This window comes from Megascapheus bottae, chromosome 11, assembly GCF_031878675.1.
Source record: "Megascapheus bottae isolate mThoBot1 chromosome 11, mThoBot2.hap1, whole genome shotgun sequence".
Taxonomy (NCBI): domain Eukaryota; kingdom Metazoa; phylum Chordata; class Mammalia; order Rodentia; family Geomyidae; genus Megascapheus; species Megascapheus bottae.
In genome coordinates this window covers 21018083-21041963 of record NC_143519.1, presented here as the reverse complement: position 1 = coordinate 21041963, position 23881 = coordinate 21018083, and the positions used below count along the sequence as shown (strand labels likewise).

Here is a 23881-nt window from a genome sequence, read left to right as displayed (position 1 = left end):
TGTAGCAAATGCTACATCTCTCAATCGTGGTCAATTCTACAGCTTAACTTCTAGCATTGCACTTTTGCTGCCATGACTTGTTTATGTTATCAATCTCAACTCTTAAATAAAAAAGTTTCCTCAAAAAAAAAAGATAGTCACTTCTTAACTTACATTTCTATGCTTAAAAATATTATAAGCAAATTTTAATAGGCCAATGAACAAAACTATATATGAACAAAATTATATGTAATGTGTGTATATGTGTATGTATATGTATGTGTGTGTACACACACACACACACACACACACACACACACACAGCACATGCAAGTTTATACAGATAGATTATCCAAAGTAGGACTTTAGGTATTAAAAAGTTACTTTCAAAAATTCAAATAAGGGGCCGGGAGTTTGGCCTACTGGTGAGAATGCTTGCCTAGCATGCATGAAGACCTGGGTTTGAGTCCTTGGTACCACATACAGAGAAAAAAGTTGGAAGTGGTGCTGTGGCTCAAGTGGTAGAGCTCTAGCCTTGAGAAAAAAAGCCCAATGGCAGTGCTGAGGCCCTGAGTTCAAGCCCCAGGACTGGCAAAAAAAAAAAAGTAAAAAGTAAAAAAATAAACTCTTTTCATTGTAAAAATGAAGATAAATACAAGAAACAGTAAAACTACCTGAGACATACTTTGGGGAAATTTCTCTTTAAACTGTGGCTCCAAATATGGAATCACACATTACTTTTTCTCTATTGAAAGGTCAAAGGTTCTAGAGAACAAACACCACCCTATCCCTTACTTAAAACCAAAAAACTCAAGATCAACTGTTCTTATACTTTGCCCTTTGACATGACAAAAATAAAACATCAAGATTAATCACAGTACCTCTGGGTGGCAAATCCATATCCCCTGATGTTAGTCCTATCAAGTTAGGCCTCTGTGCATGCACTCTGTGTCTATACATAGGTCTGGAAGTGTTTGTTATGCTTGGGGCTTCAGGATTATAGCCATCTGTGTCATATGTATCTGGTAATACAAAAACTGTAATTAAAAAACAATTATAAAACTCAACTTGGCAATTTTTAATAATAGAAAAACAAATCGTTTAACATATTACTAACACATAATATGTAACCAACATGTTTTACATGCACTAAATAGTTCTCAATAATATAAAAGTATTGCCAGGCACGAGTGGCTCACACCTGCAATCCTAGCTACTCAGGAGGCTGAGATATGAGAACAGTGGTTCAAAGCCAGCCCAGGCACAAAAGCCCTTGAGAGATTCTTATCTCCAATTAACCACCAAAAAAACAGAAGTGGTACTGTGGCTCAACGTGGCAATGCGCTAGGCTTGAGCTGAAGAGCTCAAGTACAGCCCCCAGGCTCCAAGTTCAAGCCCCACAGTGGACAAAAAAACAAAAACAAAAATAAGTATTAAAAATCAATTACCCAGAGTTCAAGCCCCATGACTGACACACTCACACACAGACACAGACACACACACACACACACGCACGCACGCACACGCACGCATCAATTACTTAAAAAAATCCTAATTAAATGTTTATTTAATATCAATTCACCAAGCTGGTAATGTATTTTTATACTAGTTGGAAAAATGGTCCTAAAAGAACAAGCCATTCCAGACATTTTTATTTCCTCATCTAAAACTTTGCTTTCAATTGACTAATGAAGGTGAAATACCTTTTTTACAACTAGTTAAAGATAGCAAAAATAAACTACATTGCACTATGAATATAGATAAAACTAAAACTGCACCTGCAGTAAAAAGAGAGGGTGGAGCAGGAGGAGGCTGATGATGAATGCCAGTTGTTACTACAGTAGGAACAGAACTGGTTGCAGAGTTTGGGGGAGCATCCATGCCAGATGGCTGCAAAGGAGGAAGTGGAGGTGGTGGTCCTGTCAAAACCAAAGAATAAGAAATATCATCTGAAAGTAAACAAACAAAATAGATTATTGTACATCCAAACATGGTGTTCTACTTTATCAAACAATAATTATCTTCCACAAACACAATTTCTTAAAACTAAGTTAGCTTTTCCATCGCAAATTTTCTTTTAATGTTTTTCAAAACACATTAGCAGTAAGTTCTAAAGGACTACTGGCAGATGAGGAATATCAGCGATGTACACTAATTCACAGTAGTTAGCCTGGGATAGACTGCAACATGAAGATATAGTCAAAATGGGAATATATTGCTCTTAGTTTCTATTAGGCATCTATCAGCTTTAGGAACTTAAAACAAAGCAATCACCAAACTATTAAATGTGTAAAGCCTATATAAAAAGACAGATAATATAGGTAACCAAACTTATCAACTGACCTGTGACAGGTGGGAGACTGGGTGGTAAGGGACCTGGAGGTGGTACTGGAGGTCGAAGATTCACTGGTGGGGGTGTAAGAATTGGTGGAGGTGGAGGAAGTCCAGGAGGAGGTGGTCCTTCAACAACAGGTGGCTGGGCTGGAAAAGGCAGCATACCAGGAAGATTCACATCTTCTACAACAACAGGGTCACTTCCATGATCGAAAGGGCACATGTCTCCTCTCATACAAAAACCCTTTTCTGTGAGAAAAGAATTGAAAAAAAAATGAAATTAATGGAAATATAAATTATCCAACTGTTAAGTTATTTTAAGTAACAATATTTTATCAACAAGTAATAAAAACATTTTAAAAGAACTAACCATCCATCCCCAGTAACATATAAAAACAAATGAAATTATAATATGTCTACCATACTCATTTCTTAAAATCATCAAATTAAAATGATGTGTAGCCAATAAGGTGATAAAAACTTCTGGCATGAAAAATTTCTGGCATATATTTGTCCTTAAAAAACACATCCTTGAAACTTGAAATTTCTTGAAAACCTTGAAACTATGGTTTAGTGTTACTTATAATCTTTTTATAACACATCCTCAAAAGTCTTCTATTCACTTATAAAAGTGACACCTAAGTAATATTTACATTTACAGGTCCTAGTTATACTCCAATAACCACTGTTCTAAAGAAGTGACTTTTGTTATTAAATGTTGTATAGTAACTTCTCTAAAAAATAACCTATTTGGCCCGGCGCTGGTGGCTCACACCTGTAATCCTAGCTACTCAGGAGGCTGAGATCCGAGAATCATGGTTCAAAGCTACCTGGGGCACAAAAGTACAAAAGTCCATGAGACTCTTATCTCCAAATAACCACCAGAAAACGCGGAAGTGGCAGTGGCGCTATGGCTCAAGGGGTAGGGTGGTAGCCTTGAGGTGAAGAACTCAGGGACAACGCCCAGACACAATTTATTATTAATATTTGTATCTATTCAAAATAAATAGGGGTAATAAATGAAGGCTGTAGTATTAGGAAATATATGAAAATACTTTTTTCACTATTTCTATGATCAGCATTATGTCCTTCTAAGTGTACAACCTAGACCAAAAGGATTTAAGCAATAGAAATATGAATTCAGTATATCATGAAACAGTTTAAAGACTTACCATCATAGTCTCTACACCGTTTCTTTGGCATTGGTGGTCTTACATAAGAGTTATGGTCCACCTGGTCTTCATGAAATTCTGACCAACTTTCAGTGGTGTTATTACCATGATGAGTAGGAGCAATGACAGTAATTGTGCTGCTCAAAGTAGGGACAGGATAGTGGCCAGATGAAATATTAGGTACTGAAGAAACTGGAGTATAATTGTTTTCTAATGGATCTGCTCTATCCAGGTCATATTTAGGTTTTACTAGATCCCTTTCTGCAAAAAAAATAAAATAAAATAAAATAAATAAACAAAAAAATAAATAAAACCAACTTTTAAAACTATACTCATAAATATGTTCCAAATACAAGTATTGTTACTGAACAGAGAAAAGAGAGTAATTTTTTTCTCAACCCTCTTATTTTTGCCAGTCCTAGGGCTTGAACTCAGGGTCTGGGCACTGTCCCTGGGCTTTTTTGCTCAAGGCAAGCAGTCTACCACTTGAGCCACAGCATCATGTCTGGCTTTTTCTGTTTATGTTGTATTGAGGAATCAAACTCGGGGTTTCATGCATGATAGGCAAGCATTCTCCCATTAAGCTACATTCCCAGCCCCTCAAACCTCTTTTAAGAAAAAAAAAAATCACTCAATATTTTAAGATATGCTATTTGCTTCAATATGACATCAAGTATAAAATTTTTCCATAACAGTTTTGCTAGCAGGAAAAAAAGAACTTTGAATTTTTTTCTCACAAACTTACTAGTGCACATTTGTAACCTAAAAAACAAAAACATGAGCTGGGCGCAGTGGCTCATGCTTATAATCCTACTCAGGAGTCTGAGATCTGAGGATCAAGGTTCAGAGCCAGCCTAGGCACAAAAGGACCTGAGACTCTTATCTCCAATTAACCTCTAGAAAACGGGAAGTGGGGCTTGGCTCAAGGGTAGGGCAGTAACCTTGAGCTGAAGAGCTCAGGGACTGCGCCCAGGCTGAGTTCAAGTGCCATGATCCACAAAAAAAAATAAATAAATAAAAATTAAAATATATATATATGTGTATATATATATATATGTAGGAAGCTGTGATTGTAATCCATCTAAAAAAAAAATACAATGACTGCTTTTATAGTCAATTTTATAATGCACAAGTGGATTGGCCCAGAAAGAAAAAAAGAGTTCATATTAAACTGAAACAAACCAACAAACGAGGATTCATATGGTTCCTAGGAAAGAGAAAATGTGTTAATGTTAGTTAAGTGAAGTAATGTGCAGAGATGCCTAATATAGCATTAATACACTGGAGGAAATATCAGGAAAAAAAAAACAATACATATGTGGCTTACACAAAAGCCATAAAGTACATTAAGAGAAGTTTGATGTTTTATTCAACATATTTGTTATTTTGTTGCAAATATATCTTCCATTCAATGTCATAGAGTGGAAGGAAAAATTATACAAATGCAATAGCAATGCTCTTGCAAATACACAAACAAGGGGGCTGGGAGTTTGGCCAAGTGGTAGAGTGATTGCCTAGCACGCACAAACACTCATGTTTGATTCCTCCCTACCATATACGTAGAAAAAGCTGGGAATGGTGCTATAGCTCAACTAGTAGAGCTCTATCCTTGAGAAAGCCCAAGGACAGCACCCTGAGTTCAAACCCCAGGACTGGCAAAACACACACACACACACACAAATGAATTTCTGTAACTACTGTAGCTATGAGACATACTGACTTCTTTTGTCTATCACTAGATTCAGTTATCAATGGTTACAGCTATCAATGGTTTGTTCCTTATTGTTTTGTTGTTTATTGTTCTTGATGGTGGTAGTGGTACGGGGCTTAAACTCAGCTTTTGTACTCAAGGCTAGTACTCTACCACTTTGAGACACAGATCCATTTCTGGTTTTCTGATGATTAATTGGAAATACGAGTCTCATGGCTGCCCAAGCTTGCTCTGAACTGTGGCCCTTGGATCTTAGCCTCTTACTAGCTAGGGTCACTGGTGTAAATCACTGGAACCTGGCTGCTTTGCTATCTTTGCTACAAGTATCAATGTTTTCTTCTTTTCATCCATGTCAATATATGGTTATTCATGTGCCTATTTTCTGCATATGGACATTTGGGTGGTTTCCAGTTTGAGTTATTATAAACAAAGCTGTCTTAGACATTTGTGTACAAGTCCTGGTGTGAAGATGTGTTTTCACTTACTTAAACATCCAGGAGTGGAATTAGTGAGCCACAGGCTTTTCATTTTAAGATAGTGTCTCAGTATTTTCCAAAGAGTTGCCTTGATCTATATTCTCACTAACACTTAATACAATCTTTTTCATAATGGTAATCAACCTGGTAAGTGTAATGGTAACTGTGCTGTCATCTTGAATGGAATAATCTTTTGTATGTGTATCAGTCCTTGGGGCTTAAACTCAAAGGTTAGACACTGGCCCTCCGCCTGAACAACTAGGATTACAGGTGTGAGCTAATGGCAACCAGTTCAGTAAATGCTTTTTAAAAATTTCTTTAAAAACTTATACAGCCTAAGGTTTGAATTCAAGGCTTGTGCATTTTTGAGACTACAGAATACATAGCAAGAAGAAAAATGAAGGTAATACTAGAAAAATAATAAAGGGTTCTAAAAATCCCTTAAATATGATACTTTTTCAAAGTAAAACATGCTAACCAAAAAATATATATATACATGCATTATTTACCTCTGCTTCGTGTTCTGCTTCTGCTTCTACTCCTGCTTCTATCTCTGTCCCTGTCACGAAGTCTCTCTTTACTCCAACTTCGACTCCGACTCCTGCTATAACTGCGACTTCGTCCTCGTCTTCTATTGTACCGGTCTCTATAGGAATCTCTTCGAGGAGGGTTTCGATCATAATCCCTTTTACGAGAACGATCATCTTTTTTCCTCTCATCGCGACTTCTAAAAAAAATATCAACACTCATATAAACAATGCTTAAGTAAAAATTGGATAAAGAAAACCTCCAAATGCAAAACTTGTATTTGATTCTTACAGCATACTATTTTATCATACTCTCAAAATATAAATATGGGAAAATCAAATTAAAAAAAATTCAAGCTGGGCCCAGTGGTCATATCTAAAATCCTAGCTACTCAAGAGGCAGAGAGCTCAGGATCATGGTTCAAAGCCAGCCAATGCATTAAATGGACCGTGAGACTCTTATATCCAATTAACCACTAGAAACCCACAAGTGGTGCTGTGGCTCCAGGAGTAGGGCAGTAGCCTTGAGCTGAAGAGCTCAGGGACAGCACCCAGGCCCAGAGTCCAAGACCCACGACAGAACAACAAAAAAAAATTTCTCAGGCAGGGAGTTTGGCCTAGTGGTAAAGTGTTTGTCTAGCATGCAGGAAGAATGGTGTTCCATTCCTCGGTAGCACATACATAGAAAAAAGCCATATGTGGTGCCATGGCTCAAGTGGTAGAGCTCTAGCCTTCAGAAAGCCCAAGGACAGTACTCAGGCCCTGAGTTCAAGCCCCTCCCCCTCCCCCCAAAAATTCTCTTTATTGTCTTAACTCTTAAACTTATGTACATCAGCATCTATACAATTTGGTCTTCCTCCCCCTCTATACACATACACACACACACACACACACACACTTACACACACAGTGCCAATCACAGTGGCTCACGCCTGTAATCCTCAGAAGGCTGAAATCTGAGGATCACAGTTCAATGCCAGCCCAGGCACTAAAAAGTCCATGATAGGCATGTATTGTATATATAGTATTCTACCCATTTCTAAAAGCTTAATAGAAAGTTTTATCATACTAAAGGAAAATACTTCAATGCTGGAATAAAAATAACAAAGGGGGCTGGGAGTTTGGCCTAGTGGTAGAATGCTTGCCAAGCATTCCCAGGTTTGATTCCTTGGTACCACATACAAAACTGGAAGTTTTGAAAGCCCAAGGACAGTGCTTAGGCCCTGAGTACAAGCCCCAGGACTGGCCAAAAAAAAAAAGAACTTATGACATAAAAATCTGACTTAAATATCTTGATAGGAAAGGACCTAGTCATACTTCCCTGGACTAATAAAATACTAGACAACATTTGCTGCCATTTGACAGATAAAAATCTAAGTCAAACACTGAGAATGGTTAATCATATCACTTACCTATTTTCTCTGTACCGGGAGCTTGACTGGGGAGGACTGTGATTCAGCCTTCTGGAAAACTTCTTCTCTCGCTCATCCTCCTTCGTGACCTGATACACATACACACACACACACAAACATCCAAGTACATGATACTAAGTTATTTCTTGCCATATTACTATTTCAATGACTTAATATTAGAACTTATCTAATATAGGAGCAAAATGCCACCTAAAATGTACAAACAAAATTCATTTATTTAAATAAAACACTTAACCATAACAGTGTTTTGAAAGTCAAAAATAAAGAAAAGCTACACACTGGCTCACGTCTATAATCCTAGCTACTCAAGAGGCAGAGATCTGAGGATCTCAGTTCAAAACCACCTTGAGCACTGAAGTCCATGAGACTTTAATCTCCAATTAACCACCAAACTTGAAGTGGCACGGTGGCTCAAAGGTTACTGCAGTATAGCCTTGAGCTGAAGAGCTCAGGGCAAACGCCCAGGACCCGAGTTCAAGTCCCACAACAGACAAAATTAAATTAAAAAAGAAAGAAGGGCTAGGATTTTGGACTAGTGGTAAGAGTGCTTGCCTAGCATGTACAAAGACCCAGGTCTTCCTCAGTACCTAACACATAGAAAAAGCCAGAAGTGGTGCTGTGGCTCAAGTGGTAGAGCTCTAGCTTTGAGAAAGCCCAAAGACAGTGCTCAAGCCCTCAGGCCCTGAGGTTAAGCCCAAGACTGGCCAAAAAAAAAGAAAAAAGAAAGAAAATTCATAAATCTTTGCCTTAGAGAATTAGCTGGAATAGCTGTAAGAAATTATCTTAAGTATCTTCATTTTATTCTTTTTTTTTCATTTTATTCCTTCTTTAAAAGAAAAATCTAATGTGCATTCATGTTTTGTTTCCTTGAATTTGTTTGGTCTTAACCAAAAACATCAAAGTACAAAATACATTAGAACTAACCAAAATGTCAAAAAAAAAAAAAAAAAGAATATTTGAAAACAACAAGTAGTTTTCCATCTTAGCATCATGCCAATAAGGACTTATAAAAGTACTAAGTAATCAGGAAACATTCCCTTCATCAGTGCTACTGTCTAGACTGTACTGACCAGAAAACTGATTCTATATGGCATTAGTGTATGATTAGGAAAAAAAAAAAAAGAATTACAACTTAGATTCAGGAAATACTGACAGTAGTTTCTATTAAAAAAACAAACAAACAAGATGAGGGGTGGGGGTGGAAGAGGGAAATGGGGACCAAGACACAAGAAAGGGTATCAATGAAGTAATGCACCTTCTATCTGGCGAATATAATGTCATCCTTCTATTAATTACAATAAAAAAAAATGGGAAAAAAAAACCTTAGGTCTTAAGATTGTGCTTGTGGGAGACAGGAACAGTAGCAGAATTTGGCCTTAGGTCCTTGAGGTTGCCAGGTAGGCACTATATCATTTGAGCATGGCCCCAGAATTGTTTGCTTTAGTCAATTTTTAAATAGCCTTGCATTTTTACCAAGGCTGACCTAGACAGTCTATATATGTCTCCTATGTAGGTGAATACCATCAAAATGTTTTTCACTGGTTCCAATGGGAAATCTAACTTTTTGCCAGAGGTGATCTCAAGTCATAATGATCTTCTGATTTCTACCCTTTGAGTAGCTAGGATTAGAAATATGAGTCACGACGTATATGCAATACAACCCTACAGAGGTCCTTTCTTTGAGACAGGGTCTTACTCGGTAGCCCAGGCTAGCCTGTGACTCACATTCCTCCTTTCTCCACCTTCTAAGTGCTAAAAATATAGGCATACCCAATCCCCTGGATGCATTTTCTCCCCTTATTTTTCTCTCCAAGTAATGTTACATGGATAGATATCCATATCCCAGAGAATGTGTCTGACTGGTAAATTTTCATACCCTCAGAATTTTAAACCCACATTGCCATCTGTCATTTTAATAATTGCAAAAAAATTACACCTTCAAGAACAGTCAGAAAATTGCGATGATAGATTACTTTGGAAACAGATACACCACCACTTATCACTAAGTTGCACTGAGAAAACTGTGTTACTCAAGATTTTCTAAGAATTAAAATGTAATATAAAATGAGACATTTTGACACATGTCTGCATATCCAGGACAGGAGTCAAAGGATAAACTGAGTTCAAGAGTTTCAGATCAGTCTAAGCAACACAGAAAGACCCTACTGCTGGGGGTTGGGAGTTTGGCCCAGTGATAAGAGTGCTTGCCTAGCATGCTCAAAGACTCATGTTTGATTCCTTGGTACCACATACATAGAAAAAGCTGAAAGTGGTTGTGCTGTGGCTCAAGTGGTAGAGCTCTACCCTTGAGAAAGCCCAAAGACAGTACTTAGGCACCGAGTACAAGTCCCAGGACTGGGGAGGGGGGGGGGGACAAAACACACCATACTGCTCCCAAAAGGGAAGAGGAAAACAGGTACAGGAGAGGAAAGAAATACCCTGGGGTAATTTATAGAAATAAAATTGGAACCAGCTCAAACTCAACTGAAAAAAAAAAACACAACTAACTACTGCATATCTCTATGTAGCATCAAAAGGAATTGTTACCACACCATCTACTGTCCGTCTTACTAATATATTCCTATACACCTAGGTATAAAACACTGTCATTATGTTACATTTCTGGTCTCCTGTAAGAAATTAAACGGTGCATGTGTTTATGCATGCATGTGTGTGTCTACACATACATATGATTTGAAATCACGGCCTCACACTTGGCTAGTCAAGCAATTTAACACTTTAGACTTCTCAACCCCCAACTCGCAACTGCCAGTACATTATGTACTATTTTACTTACTCTGTACTACAAGTCTAGTATTTCCACTTCAGTGTGTAATAAACTGAGGCTAAGAGTAGCAATGTCAGACAGCAGTTTGGCCTAGTGGTTGAGTGCTTGCCTAGAATGCTCAGAACCCTGGTTCAATTCCTCAGTACCACATATACGTGGCTCAAGTGGTAGAGGTCTAGCCTTGAGTAAGCCCAAGGACAGTGCTCAGGCCCTGAGTTCAAGCCCCAGGACTCACAAAAAAAAAAAAAAAAAAAGAGTAGCAATGTCTTCAACATCTCAGAGTCAGAGTAGTGACTTACAAAGCCAAAATTTCTAACAAGATATTTCACAGATATTTCACATAAAGCTAGGCTGAATCCCCAAAAATGTTAAAATAACTGCCAACAAGTATTTTCTTTTAAAAAATCAAATTGGGGTAATGTTATGTGACTACTAAACAAGGATATGTAAAGATTATTATGTACAGCAAAATATTTCAAACTCTAATCTTAAAGAATGAAAACATTTCTGGTGCTATAAGATCCTTATGTTTGGCTACCTTAAAAGTAGTCAACTATTAAATGAATCAAAGAAAAATGAGGCCGGGAGTTTGGCCTAGTGGTTAAAGTGCTTGCCTAGCCTGCACGAAGACCTGGGTATGATTCCTTGGTACCACATACATAAAAAAAACCCAGAAGTGGTCCTGAGGCTCAAGTGGTAGAGCTCTAGCCTTGAGAAAGTCCAAGGACAGTGCTCAGGCCCTGAGCTCAAGCCCAGGACTGTCAAAAAAAGTCTCCAAAAAAAGAAAAAGAAAAATGAAAAAAAAAAAAAAGACTGATACTCCACTTATTTTCCAAAACACAAAAAATATTGCACATCTAGAAGAATATTCAGAAGGGAGTTGAAAGCAGACCTAAGACTATCCTCAGAAATGGCTTCTTATCAACAGTCTTTCCACCTAGGAGTCTGAAATTTTCATGTATACAACACGGTGGGTGCCCAATTCAAATAAAAATATTGGGTAATGAGTCTCTAAAAAACTTCCTCCATTCATGTGTGCAGTTACAACTCATTGCTAAGGGAAATAAGCACATCTAAGTACCTCCAAGGACTTTGATAGTTTGTGTCTTGTTTTCCAACCAATTTTCTTATCTCTCATACTTTTTCCTGACTCATTTTACTTTTCTTTAATAAGTCATAGCCATACACATGAATCCTATGATGCAACTAGATAAATCTTTAAATAATACTAAAGACTCTAAATTAAAAAAATACAGAAACAAACAAACCCTGAAATTGGATGTTGGTGGCTCAGCTACTCGGGAGGCTGAGCTCTTAGGATTATGGTTCAAAGCCATCCTAAGCAAGAAAGCCTATAAGCTCTTATCTCCAATAAACTCCCCCAAAAAGGTGGAAATGGAGCTGTGCTCAAGTGTTTAGAAAACTAGCCTTAAGAAAAAAATCAGGGACAGCATTTAGGCCCTGAGTTCAAGCCTTGGATCAGCAAAAAAAAACAAACAACAAAATAAAACCCACAACCCTCAGCTTAATTATCCCTTTAAGTGTTTATAGAACCTATTTATTAAGTATAATACAAATTCATACCTCTTCTTTTTTTATGTCTTTCTCTTGGTGCTGAAAAAACTCTACCTTCAGGCTTCCTGATGACGGCTGCTCTGGAGGAGGCAGGTAACTCTTGGTATTCACAGCATCAAAAAGTTTCTCTACAAATATCTGAGTCTCTAAAAACCAAACAAAGAAACAAAAAATCCTCTAATAAAAAATTTTATATAATTCCTCATGTCTAATCATAAGATTTCTAGGTCAACTGCTTCAAGTCATGACTATTTTTCATCATGTAGCCTATCCAGTATATAACAAAATTATTAAAAAGCAATATACTAAACAAGACTCAAAGTAATTTTCTTTTTTATTATTATTATTTTTTATTTTGTTATTTTGTTTTGCCAGTCCTGGGCTTGAGCTCAGGGCCTGAGCACTCTTCTTGGACTTTCTCAAGGCTAGAGCTCTACCACTTGAGCCTCAGCCCCACTTCCAGCTTTTTTCTATGTATATGGTACCAAGGAATCGAACCTGGGTCTTCGTGAATGCTAGGCAAGCACTCTACCAATAGGCCAAATTCCCTAAAGATATTTCTAAGAAATATCTTTTTTTTTTTTTTCTTTTGGTCTGTCATGGAACTTGAACTCTGGAACTGGTGCTGTTCCGCCACTTCCGGTTTTCTTGTGGCAAATTGGAGATAAGAGTCTCATGGACTTTCCTGCCCGGGGTGGCTTTGTACAGAGATCCTCAGGTCTCAGCCTCCTAAGGAAGGAGGATTACAGGCATGAGCCACTATGCCTGGCAGGAATAGGCATTTAGCCTTTTTTTAATTCTCTTAATCTATGTTAAGGAATCCTTTTAAGTAAGTATCCATTTCAAATAACCTATGGATATAATAGTTATAATGTTATTGATCTCTGCTATAATTTGAGAATGAGTTCCTTGAATAATCTGGGGATTTTAACTTAAATAACTTATTAAAAGAATAATTAATTACTAGTAATTATTAAAAGAAAATAATATTTAAAAACAAAGATCTTACCTTTCTGAAGAAATACATCCAGCTGATCGATACATAATGCCTTCAGTTCTTTTTCACTTTTGTCTTTCTTTACCAAAGCCAAAACATACTTTGCCAGGGCTGATGGATCTGCATCACAGCTAGAAAAAAAAAGCAATGTTGAAGGAATTTGAGCCACAAATACCCTCATATTCCAAAAATCTCAATTACAAAATGACTTGGAAAGTATAATATACGGTTAAGTGAGTATATATTATAAAACACTTGGGTCAAAGAAGGCACTAAAGAAATACGTCTTTGGTGTTGGGAATGTAACTTAGTGGTAGAGTGCTTGCCTATCATGCACGAAGCCTTGGGTTCGATTCCTCAGTACTATATAAACAGAGAAGACTAGGTGGATATTAGTGGCTCTTGCCTGTAATCCTAGCTACTCAGGAGGCTGAAATCTGAGGATCCCAGTTGAAAGCCTGCCCGGGCACTAATGTCTGTGAGACTCTTATCTCCAATTAACCACTGGAAAACAGGAAGTGAGGCTGTGACTCAAGGGATAGGGTGGTAGCCTTGAGCTGAAAAGCTTAGGGACAACTCCCCAGAAGTCCCCCCCAACCCCCCCAAAAAGAAATGAACAGTTGAAAAAGGAAAAAAAGGTGTAAAAATTGAACTTCAACTGTAAGAGAAATGAAAACAAAATGAATAATGAAATACTATTTCTCAGTTAACAAATTAAATTCTCAAATATCTGCAAATATATTCTGGTGGCCAATAGAGGAAACAAGCAATTTACACACACTGAATAGGCACAAGAAACTTAGGAGGAGGGTGTTCTGACAGTTACCATGTAATCTCACTTGAAAATTCTACTTTTATGAATTTATTCTAAAAGTACATATATGTTCAAATGACAGTATTATAATGACTGCAAAACCAAAAGGTACAAACACCCACTTAAATAAGACAGAAAAATAAATTACATTAAATCCCACAAGGATTGACATAAAATGAAGTTGGCTCACATCTGTTATCCCAGTGGTCAACCCAGGCAAAAACATTCTCCAATTTATTTATTACTACAAACACCTGGAGTTACAAATGCCAAGCCCATCTTTCAGATTACTCTTTTTTAAAGCCTAGAATTTGAGCATTATCTCATACCTGCTACTCAAAGGGATATCAAATTTGCTGGCCAGCCTTTGCAAAAGAAGTTAGTTATGAGAACCCTCATCTTATCTCAGGTGTCTCAAATCTGTTGTCTCAGCTACAGGGGAATTTGTAGGGAGGAAGAACTCTGAGGCGGGCCCTGGGAAATGTTAGACCTCATCTGCAGAAATTAGTAAAGCCATAGTAGGCTGGAGGTATATTTAAGTAGTAGGATACCTGTCATCAAGTACAAAAATCCCAAGTTTAAACCTTAGTATTGCCAAGCAGTGGAAGGAGAAAAAACAAAACCTCCAAACCTCCACATCCCTGTCTCATCAGTTGCTAACCAAGAGAAAGTTCTGAATGACTGTGTATTTACCTGTAGGTCCAACTTCATGTAAATCCTTAGCAAGATATGATAACTACTTAAGAGGGTTAAGTTCTTTCAGTTATGTGTACGAGGGAACCATAGATGTTAAGTTCATGAAGCAAAACAAATGGAGAAAATGAAATGTTATAATAAAATCTCCCCAAATACGCTAAAATTTCTTAATTAGTACAAATAACTAGAATCAAATTACCCTAGAAATAAAGACTATCATACTCATTTATGTGCTATAGTTTAGGATTCTTAAAATGGAAAATTAGAGAGCAAAATAAAGCAAGTTGTAACATTCCAGTACAGTGTTTTCAAAAAGCTTTTCTCAAATTTTATGATGGCTTTAAAATTTCAGTGAAATATAATAATAGAATTTAACTTAAGCTTCCATATCCAGTAATTCTGAAAAGAAACTGGAGGCGGCAGAGGGAATTGAAACAAATTTAAATATATTAACTCAGTAACTTTAGAACATGGATATCCACCCACATCTGTTCCAACAAAATTTTCATCTTTACACTCATGAAAAACGTAATCTGCATCAGTTATGATTCTATACTTTGTACTGAGGATTTCTACTGGGGGGAGGAGAAAGATGTGTGCTCTGAGTTCAAACTCCACAACCAACAACAACAAAGTTATTATAGATACTTTTAAGCTCACAAATTCAAGATTAAGTTAACAAAATCTTTAGTTGCTTCCTGAGAAAAAAGCTGGCTTATCAAATTAGAACTACAGATTACATGTGATTGAAAATAAGGCACTTATTAATTTCCCAAGTATATTACTTAATGAACTGTGATAAAAAGTAAAAGTTATACTAAGCATCAGTGCCTCATACCTATACTCCTAGCTCATACCTACAATCCTAGCTATTTAAGAGGCTGAGATTTGAGGATGATGGTAGGTGGAAGATAGCTGTAAAGACTCTGATTCTTAATTTCCAACTAGTCAACAAAAGCTGAAAGTGGAGTTATCATTCAAATATAGAGCTCCAGCCTTGAGCTGGAAATGCTAAGGGGCAATGCTCAGACTGAGTTCAAGCCCCAGTATGTATGCATGCATACACACATTCACGCACACACACACACACACAGAGATGTTTTCATTAAACTTGACATACTACATCTTCCTAGTTCATCTAATCCTAAGCTATATTGTTAGCCTTTCCTTAAACAGTCTGGTATTGTGTGGGGTTTTTTTTGTTTTTTATTTTTCATTTAAGAAAAACAACACACAACATTGTACTGAACCCCAAAATACCTGCAATTTGTAGGTTTCTAGTCTGGTGTTAGTTTAACCTTACTCATGCAATCCTAGGTAAACATTTTTCTTCCTAGGCTTCTATTTACTGATTTTTAAAACAAAGACTCTATACCATATTATCTGCAAAAGTACTTCATTTATGTTAAGCTTTCATTGTCATCTCCCTCCCCATATCCCCCTCCATATGACTTTCAGTTAATTGAGCTTCAAAATTATTCAGTATAGAGCCAGGCATGGTGGCTCACGCCTGTAATCCTGGCTACTGAGGAGGCTGAGATCTGAGGATCTCAGTTAAAAGCCAGCCCTGGTACTAAAGACCATGAGACTCTTATCTCCAATTAATCACTAGAAAAAGGGAAGTGGGGCTGTGGCTCCAGGGGTAGGGCAGTAGCCTTGAGCTGAAGAGCTCAGGGACAGTGCCCAGACCCAGAGTTCAAGCCCCATGACCCACCAAAAAAAAAAAAAAAAAATTCAGTATATTAGCATGTTAGAATCTTCAAGGAGAAAAATGTATCCCCTCAGTATCAAGTACAAGGCTTAAACCTATGGAAATCATATACTTCTGAATTCTACTAAATGAAAACATTGTATATTTCTCTTAAGCTTACAGACCTTACATATACATAAAATTTACAGCACTGTAAAATTGTAACTATTGATATATTTGTCCCCCCCCCCCCCAGAGAATTCTAAGTAACAATGTCAGCCTTTTCAAAAACTAACTACAAGCCAAGAGTGTAGCCTAGTGGCAGAGTGCTCACCTAGCACACATGAAGCCCTGGGTTCAATTCCTCAGTACCACATACAGAGAAAAAGACAGAAGTGGTGCTGTGGCTCAAGTGGTAGAGCACTAGCCTTGAGCAAAACATGTCCAAGGACAGAGCCCAGGCCCTGAGTTCAAGCCCCAGGACTGGCAAAAAAAATAAAATAAAAAGAACCAACCTACAATAAGCTAGACATACCTACTAATTCCTAAACATAAAAAGGCATACAAAATCAGGGGCAAAGCAACAAACCAAAAAAAAAAAAAAAGCAAGTTGGGTTTATATGAAACAAATAGAACAAATACAAAACTGTACTATCAAGTTCTCAGATTAGTTATGGATGCTAAAAAGGTCAATAAGATGGGTCCAGAATTTTGACAAGCTCCTTTTCCTTTGGCAAGCTGCTTTTTCTCCCAAAAGCTGGAAGATTAAGACTGACAGATACGTATTTAGTACCTTTTCTATGGCTGCCTCATAGACTAAGAAGCACTACATGGCAAAGTCTAAGTTTAGGCACTTCACGACTCACTTTTAAACTACGGTTTAAAAGCTGCTCACATGCCCAAAAGAGGATAATCTTAGAAGAGAATTACAAGAGTACAATACCCAAGGGCTGCTTCATGTGTACATAAAATAATATCTGTACTGAAGCAAACTCCAAAGTTATGGAAACAAAGGACTTTTTTTCTTGGTTGTTTTTTTTTTTTCCTGATGACTGTTACATACTGTGACAGACCATTTCCTGGCACCTCTTTTTAAATGGTTAAGAAAATAAAAATCCTCAATTCTTTTTAAAAATCTGCCTTATTATTTATAAAGTACTATTGTTTACAAATGTAAACAATGTGCAAATTTGACAATATATAATACCATGTATCTATTACTACAATATTATATACAACAATTTCATATTTAATCCCCAGGATTACAGTCTAAAAAAAATTTGAGCTCTATCTATTTGCCTCGCTTTACCCAACCCCTGGTATCCATTGGAGTAGTAGAATATGGTCAGGAGAGCCAACTTACCAAAAGTTAGGGGGAATGATGAAAGTATTCTGACCAATAAATAATTATAAACATTAACTCTTCTGCCATCTATAAGATTAATCATATCCTTACTATGTGTAATTTTTTGGCTTCAAGAGAGGCAAAAATCTTGCTCATAGTCGCATTCAGCAAGATATTTAGTTATTAACTAAATTTTAAGCTTTAAGTTTCTAATCCTAAGGTGCTATGAAATAAAAACAAAAGAAATAGAACAATAAGCAACTGAACCTTCAAGTTGTTCAAAACTCTGCTTTGAAATGAAAGTAAAGCAGGGTAGATTTTACAGTTTTATGCAAATAATTGCTTCTTCTCTTAGGTTCTGAGCACACAAAGTAGAAATTTCAACTAATGTACTTAAATTTTAAGCATATTCAATTGATACCATCCATATACAAAGCATTGTGCAAGGTGCTGTAAAGAACAGGACAGCATCTGTTCTATCTTAGGAAGTGAAGTTTGCTTCAAAGGGCCAGAAACTAACCAGTCAGCAGCTGATAGGTAGTTCAGCTGTCTAATCCTAGCTACTCAAGAGGCTCAGGATCTAAGGATCATGGTTCAAAGCCACCCCTGGCAGGAAAATTCATGAAACTCTTATCACTAAATAACCACCCAAAAAAGCTGGAAGTGAAGCTTGTGCCTCAAGTGTGCTAACCTTGAGCAAAAGAGCTCAGGGACAGCACCCAGGCCCTAAGTTCAAAAAAAAAAAAAAAAAGTATTATATGGAAGAAAGAGAAGTGTCACTGCTTCCAGCTAGATAAGTCACAGCAAACAGATCAAACTTCACACCTTTAAATATTTACATACATAAGCCAGAGTTTAGACTAGGGGTAGAGTGCCTGCCTAGCATGCACAAAGACCAGGGCTCAATTCCTCCACACCACACACATAGAAAAAAGTTGGAAGTGGTGCTGAGGCTCAAGTGGTATAGCTCTATCCTTGAGCAAAGTCCAAAGACAGTACTCAGGCCCTGAGCTCCAGCCCAGGACTGGCAAAAAAAAAAAAAAAAAAAGAGAGGGAGAGAGAGAGAAAGAAATTTAGATATAAATATTTACATATACATTTATAAAAGATAGGAAGGAAGAAGACATCCTATCATACATAATATGCAAAACTCTGAAGCAAACAAAGTACCTTGTTTGAGATGCTGCCACCATCACTATCCAGGAATGGAGTATGTTACTAAATTTTATAACCTTTAAAAGAATCTACTTCACACTCAATGAATGGACAATAATTAACATTATAAGCAGCCAATACATGTATATTACTTGAAATTAGGAAGACAATTAAGACAAAAAGGAAGATATAAATAGGAAGATTATTTGAATCAGTGCTTAAAGGCATACATTTGAAAATGTGAATATTTTGGTCAAGAAATGGGCATCAATGCCAAATACCAGCAAACCGGAAGTGACACTTTGGCCCAAGGGGTAGGTCAGTAGCCTTGAGCTGAAGAGCTCAGGGACAATGTCAAGGCCCAGAGTTCAAGTCCCACAACCCAAACAAATAAAGTGAATTAGTGACAACTAGTGAAAGGGAAGCAAAACATAAAATTAGAAAAAACGACATGGCTAGAGACTATTTTGTTTCTGATATGTAGTTTATAGATCACATGAAGGATCCAGATAGATATATACAATTTGCAATCAGAGATAAGAGCATAATAATTTGAGTGGTTAAGTCTGAACATGCTCATGTGAAAAAATAAATGCAGAGAAGATAAGTTCATACACAGAATCCATTAATAAGCTCTGAAATCAAATGTAAATGTGCAAGTATGCCTAGAAGACTAGGGAATGGATACTTCAATTAGACTTTGAACAGATCAATAACTTTTTCTAAAGTTTAGTCTTCTTTGTCAATGATAAAGACTATAAAAGAAATTGTACACTGAAATTACCTTAGCCAATTGTGCTAGCATAACAAATTATCCTAGAGTTGATCATTTATACTAAACACAGATTAATCAGCTCACAAGACGCTGGGAACCCTATTATTATCAAAGTACTGGATGATTAGCATCTCTCATCTCAAGATGCAGCCCTAATGCAGCATTTTTTAATCAGTGGAAAATATTGTTCTTCACGTGATGGGAAACTGAGGGGCAAAAGAAGGTAAAAAAAGGCACTTAATTCAGCTTGTTATAAAGGTGCTAATCTCATGCATTAGGGTACGTATGGCCTTAATGCTCTAATAATCTCTTAAAAGTTCCATCTGTAAGAAAGGTAATTAAATTTCAACATATATTTTACAAGAAACAAAACATTTAAGCCACAGGAGATATGGTGAAACAAACAAACAAGCCTGTAATCCTAGCTGAGTACTCAGGACTTTGAGATCTGAGAATGGAAGTTCAAAGCCAATCCCCTGCACTAAAGACCATGAGACTCTTACCTCCAATTAACGACTAGAAAACCAGAAATGGCGCTGTGGCTCAAGGGTAGGGCAGTAGCCTAGAGCTGAAGAGCTCAGGGACAAGTCCAGGACCCAAAGTCAAAGCCCCACAACCGACAAAAAAAAAATTAGATGCCAGGAGTTTGGCCTAGTGGTGAAGTGCTTGCCTAACATGCACAAAGACAGTACCACATACATAGAAAAGGCCAGAAATGGTGCTGTGGCTCAAATGGTAGAGCTCTAGCCTTAAGAAAGCCCAAGGAGAGGCCCCTGAGTTCAAGCCCCAGGAATAGCAGATAGTCATCTCATCTTCATTCTGTTTCCCCAATAACTAGCACATCAATTAGCACAGAGTAGATAAAAATATCCAATAGGAAGTTTGTTGAATACATTTAAAATTCCAGGTAAAGCCTGGCACTTGTGGTTCACACCTATCCACTCAGTAGGCCGAGATTTGAGGATGGAGGTTCAAAGCCAGCCCCAGCATGAAAGTCCATAGGACTTATCTCTAACTAATCACCAGAAAACCTGAAGTGGCTCTGTGGTTCAATGTGGTAGAGGGCCAGACTTGAGCTAAAGACCTCAGTGACAGCATCCAAACCCAGAGTTCAAGCCCCATGACCAGCCCCTACCCCCAAATAAAATTCCAGGTAAGTGCAAAGACCTGAGAAATGATAAGTAGCTAACAAGTAAAATCTTATCCTTGATCCTGCATATGGTCTTTCCTTGAACAGGTGCTACTTTCTTAGTTACAAAGTTAAATGTCAGCTACAAAGTTTAAAATGTAGCAAAACATCACTTTAAGTAACAAAACTACTGATATCACCTAAAAGAATATATCTGAAATGCAATTAGAGGAATGCATGAACCCATGCAAGATCAAGACTGTAGTTTACACAAGCAATGCATGCTACAATCAGACAAATCACAGTTTCCACCACTGTAGATTGTACTAGCAGTGTCTCATTTACTTCAACAGTATGGCAGGCAATGCTACCCGCAGTCCTACCAACAAAGCTAAAAAAATTTTTTTAACTAAGAAAAAAGTAGACGTACATACACTAAGTAGCTGTAGATTTTTAGGTCAGTGAATAAAAAGAGGAAATGGCAGTAAGTGATTTGAAATTGAGAATTCTTTTAATTAAAAATGACTAATAAAAACTGTTTCAATATAAATCATTTTGCAGTTTTTGAATCACCTAAAACTTATAAAAGTGCTAATACACATCAAGAAGTGCTCTTGGATTTTTAAAAAATATATATTCGCCATTTCTCCCACTTTACAAATGAATAAACCCAAGCATTAAATAACTGACCCAACATTAACAACTTGTGACAGACAATCCAAAACCAGCCATTAGGTTCTGGACTCCTCCCTTTCAACACTTATGTTGCCACTGTCTTTCCAATCTGTGTATGTGTGTATGCATGTGTGTGTGTGTGTGTGTATATGTGTGTGTTTAGGGTCTTGCACATGCTAAGCATTTACTCAACCATTGAAATACATCCTCTAGCCCACCCACTGGCGGAAATAAGAAAATTTTTTACACTACTCCACTCCAGTGAACTAATTTGTTATGATTAACAATGAGTTCAACCTTGCCAAATTTGAGCTATACAGCTGCCTTTAACCATAAGGTTAACAACTTCTCTGTTGTCATACATTTGTTCTTTTATTTAGCAACACATAATCTAGTTGTCTTTCTACCTCAATCCCCATCTATATATATTTTTCCCAAGAAATCTACAATTCCAAGGCTTCAAATACTACTTATATGACCCTAAATATCTCTAGTTCTGGAAGGAGTTCTAAACTCAATATATTCAACTTCATATCTGGTATTTCACTTAAATATAAATACCCCATACTTATTAATCAAAAACTACCAGCCTTTTCTCTCCCATCAGAAGCCTCAACCAGTCTTCTCTCTCATCAGCCATTTAGTTGCCTAGACTAACTTCTAAATATGACCTTTGATTTCCTTCTCCCTCATCCAATCCACAAACAAGTTTTATCAGACTATGAAGTATAGTTGGTTCTGTCTCTAACATTCACTCTAAACTACCTTGCGCACAGAAAAATTAAGATTAAATCAATGATTGTGTGCTTCAAATCACCCAATGTATTTTCAGTATACACTAAACAAAATCCTAATTGTTGAACATTCATGATGTGGCCCCTGTTTCTCCCAACTTCATGTAGTCCTAACCCATCACAGGACTTACCTACACAGGCCTTCTCCTTGACCTCCCTTCCCCCGTAAATGCACTACCAATACACTACTCAGATCTACTACCAAGCCTTTGCATTTGTTCTTCCTTCTGCAAAGAACTTTCTGGAAATTTTCAAAAAAAAAATTTTCAAAAAGATTCCTCTCCTCCCAAGATTTTGCTCAAATGTCAGATTTTTCAGTTCTTTCTCCTATCAGGTGTGAAATAAGCCCATTTCTAATCACTCTCTGATTACAACATCCAAAAAAACCACTGACAGCAGAGATGGTCTTACTTATTACATCTTGTCAACTTTGAAATTTAAAAGTTCTATTCCCAAAGTCTCCCACCACTCATAATAAAAGCGTAACACATGCATTCTGTGACTTCAGTTTCCCCCACTGCATCTTGTTACTGCAAATCAAACAAGTGTTAGACAGCTGGTCTATCATTTGACTATTTAGTAATCCTTAAAACACTGTTTAAATATTCCAACCTAAGACATTTTCACACACTCCCCACACCTTCAGTCCATCTATAGCATCTCTCTTTAAAATATTATCTATTTCGTATGTAGGGAGACTCAATTTTCTTCCTTTCCCAGTGCACGGGCATGTACTGGGCACCTTGGCACCTGTTACACCTTCAATCAGTTAAAGAGGGTGCAGATAAGCCAAACAGCACATGGGAGACGTGGCCTTCCTTTCGGGGATTATATTCAGGTGAAACGTGAAGCGACTTAAAAACTAACAAAGGCCAATTCACTTCATTGAAGGAAAACTGGGTAAAAATACGTCTGCAGGCAGGACGGTATGCTCTTGGTTTTACTGAAATGAAAGAAACCTATCGGGAGGCCCTTGGCAAACACGGGTCTAAGGAGGCGGTTGGGGGGAGGGGGGAGCCAGTAGTCGGTCTATACATAACGGGAAAGCAAAAAAGCAAGGAGACGCCGGTTCAAAGCTGGGTTCGGGCTCTCCGCGGGGGGAGTATTCTGAACCTGAACGCGAAGGGGAACGAGGAAGAGAAGCTCGGGGAGTCTCTGATCACCGCTTCGGCCTGCGCGGCGGACACGGTGGAGAGGCTGCACCGATCTGGGTCCGCCAGTCCACCACCGCCATCCCCGCGAGATCTCCTCCTCCCCCTCCGACGCTCCCTCCCAACTCCCCCCCCCCCCAACACACACACCCCAGTGATACTCACATGGGCTCGAGGGTCTTGCTGAGCCAGGACTTGAGTGCCTCGAAGTTTTCAATGATCATTTTAGAAACCATCCACCGCGGCCCCGAGGCCCGTCACTCTCTCACACACACACACACGCACACACGCGCGCGCGCACGCACACACAGACACACTCCCTCACTCGCACACACTCACACACATTCACACACCACCTCAGGCCGCCCAGGTCGCGGCCGCTACGGCCGCCGCTGCCCCCGCCCCCTCCTCCGCGCGCCGCCCGCCCGCCCGCGTGGGCCGCGGTGGGAGGCGCCGGTGGCAGGTTCCCGCGAGCCCCGGGCCGCGCGCAGCCTCGCGGGGGGAGGGGGGAGGGAAGGGGAGGGCCGCCGCTGACCTCGAGCCCAGGGGGTGGCCTCGAACCCTCGGGGAGTCGGGAGCGTCTCCCTCCCCAGACCTCGGCCCCGGCCCGGGCCCCGGCGATGGTGGCAGCGACGGTTTACCCGGGCCCTGTTTCCCTTTCCCAA

General features: G+C 38.3%; 1 protein-coding gene across 12 annotated transcripts in view; it reads right to left on the bottom strand.

Moving 5' to 3' along the window:
• Positions 1-23626, bottom strand: part of Rbm26 (RNA binding motif protein 26) — a 66340-nt gene extending 42714 nt beyond the window's left edge. For 6 of the 12 annotated variants that reach the window (XM_090341983.1, XM_090341984.1, XM_090341981.1 and 3 more), the window contains exons 1-9: positions 23382-23626; positions 13005-13123; positions 12005-12141; positions 7612-7700; positions 6182-6399; positions 3486-3746; positions 2323-2562; positions 1758-1928; positions 861-1016 (exon numbers count right to left, since the gene is read on the bottom strand). In XM_090341983.1, the coding sequence (XP_090198109.1) occupies positions 861-1016; positions 1758-1928; positions 2323-2562; positions 3486-3746; positions 6182-6399; positions 7612-7700; positions 12005-12141; positions 13005-13123; positions 23382-23452 (1462 nt within the window). In that variant the 5' untranslated portion in view covers positions 23453-23626. The remainder of the gene's footprint in view (positions 1-860; positions 1017-1757; positions 1929-2322; positions 2563-3485; positions 3747-6181; positions 6400-7611; positions 7701-12004; positions 12142-13004; positions 13124-23381) is intronic. The other 6 variants (XM_090341986.1, XM_090341990.1, XM_090341987.1 and 3 more) reach the window with 5 other exon arrangements.
• Positions 23627-23881: the final 255 nt, after the last annotated feature.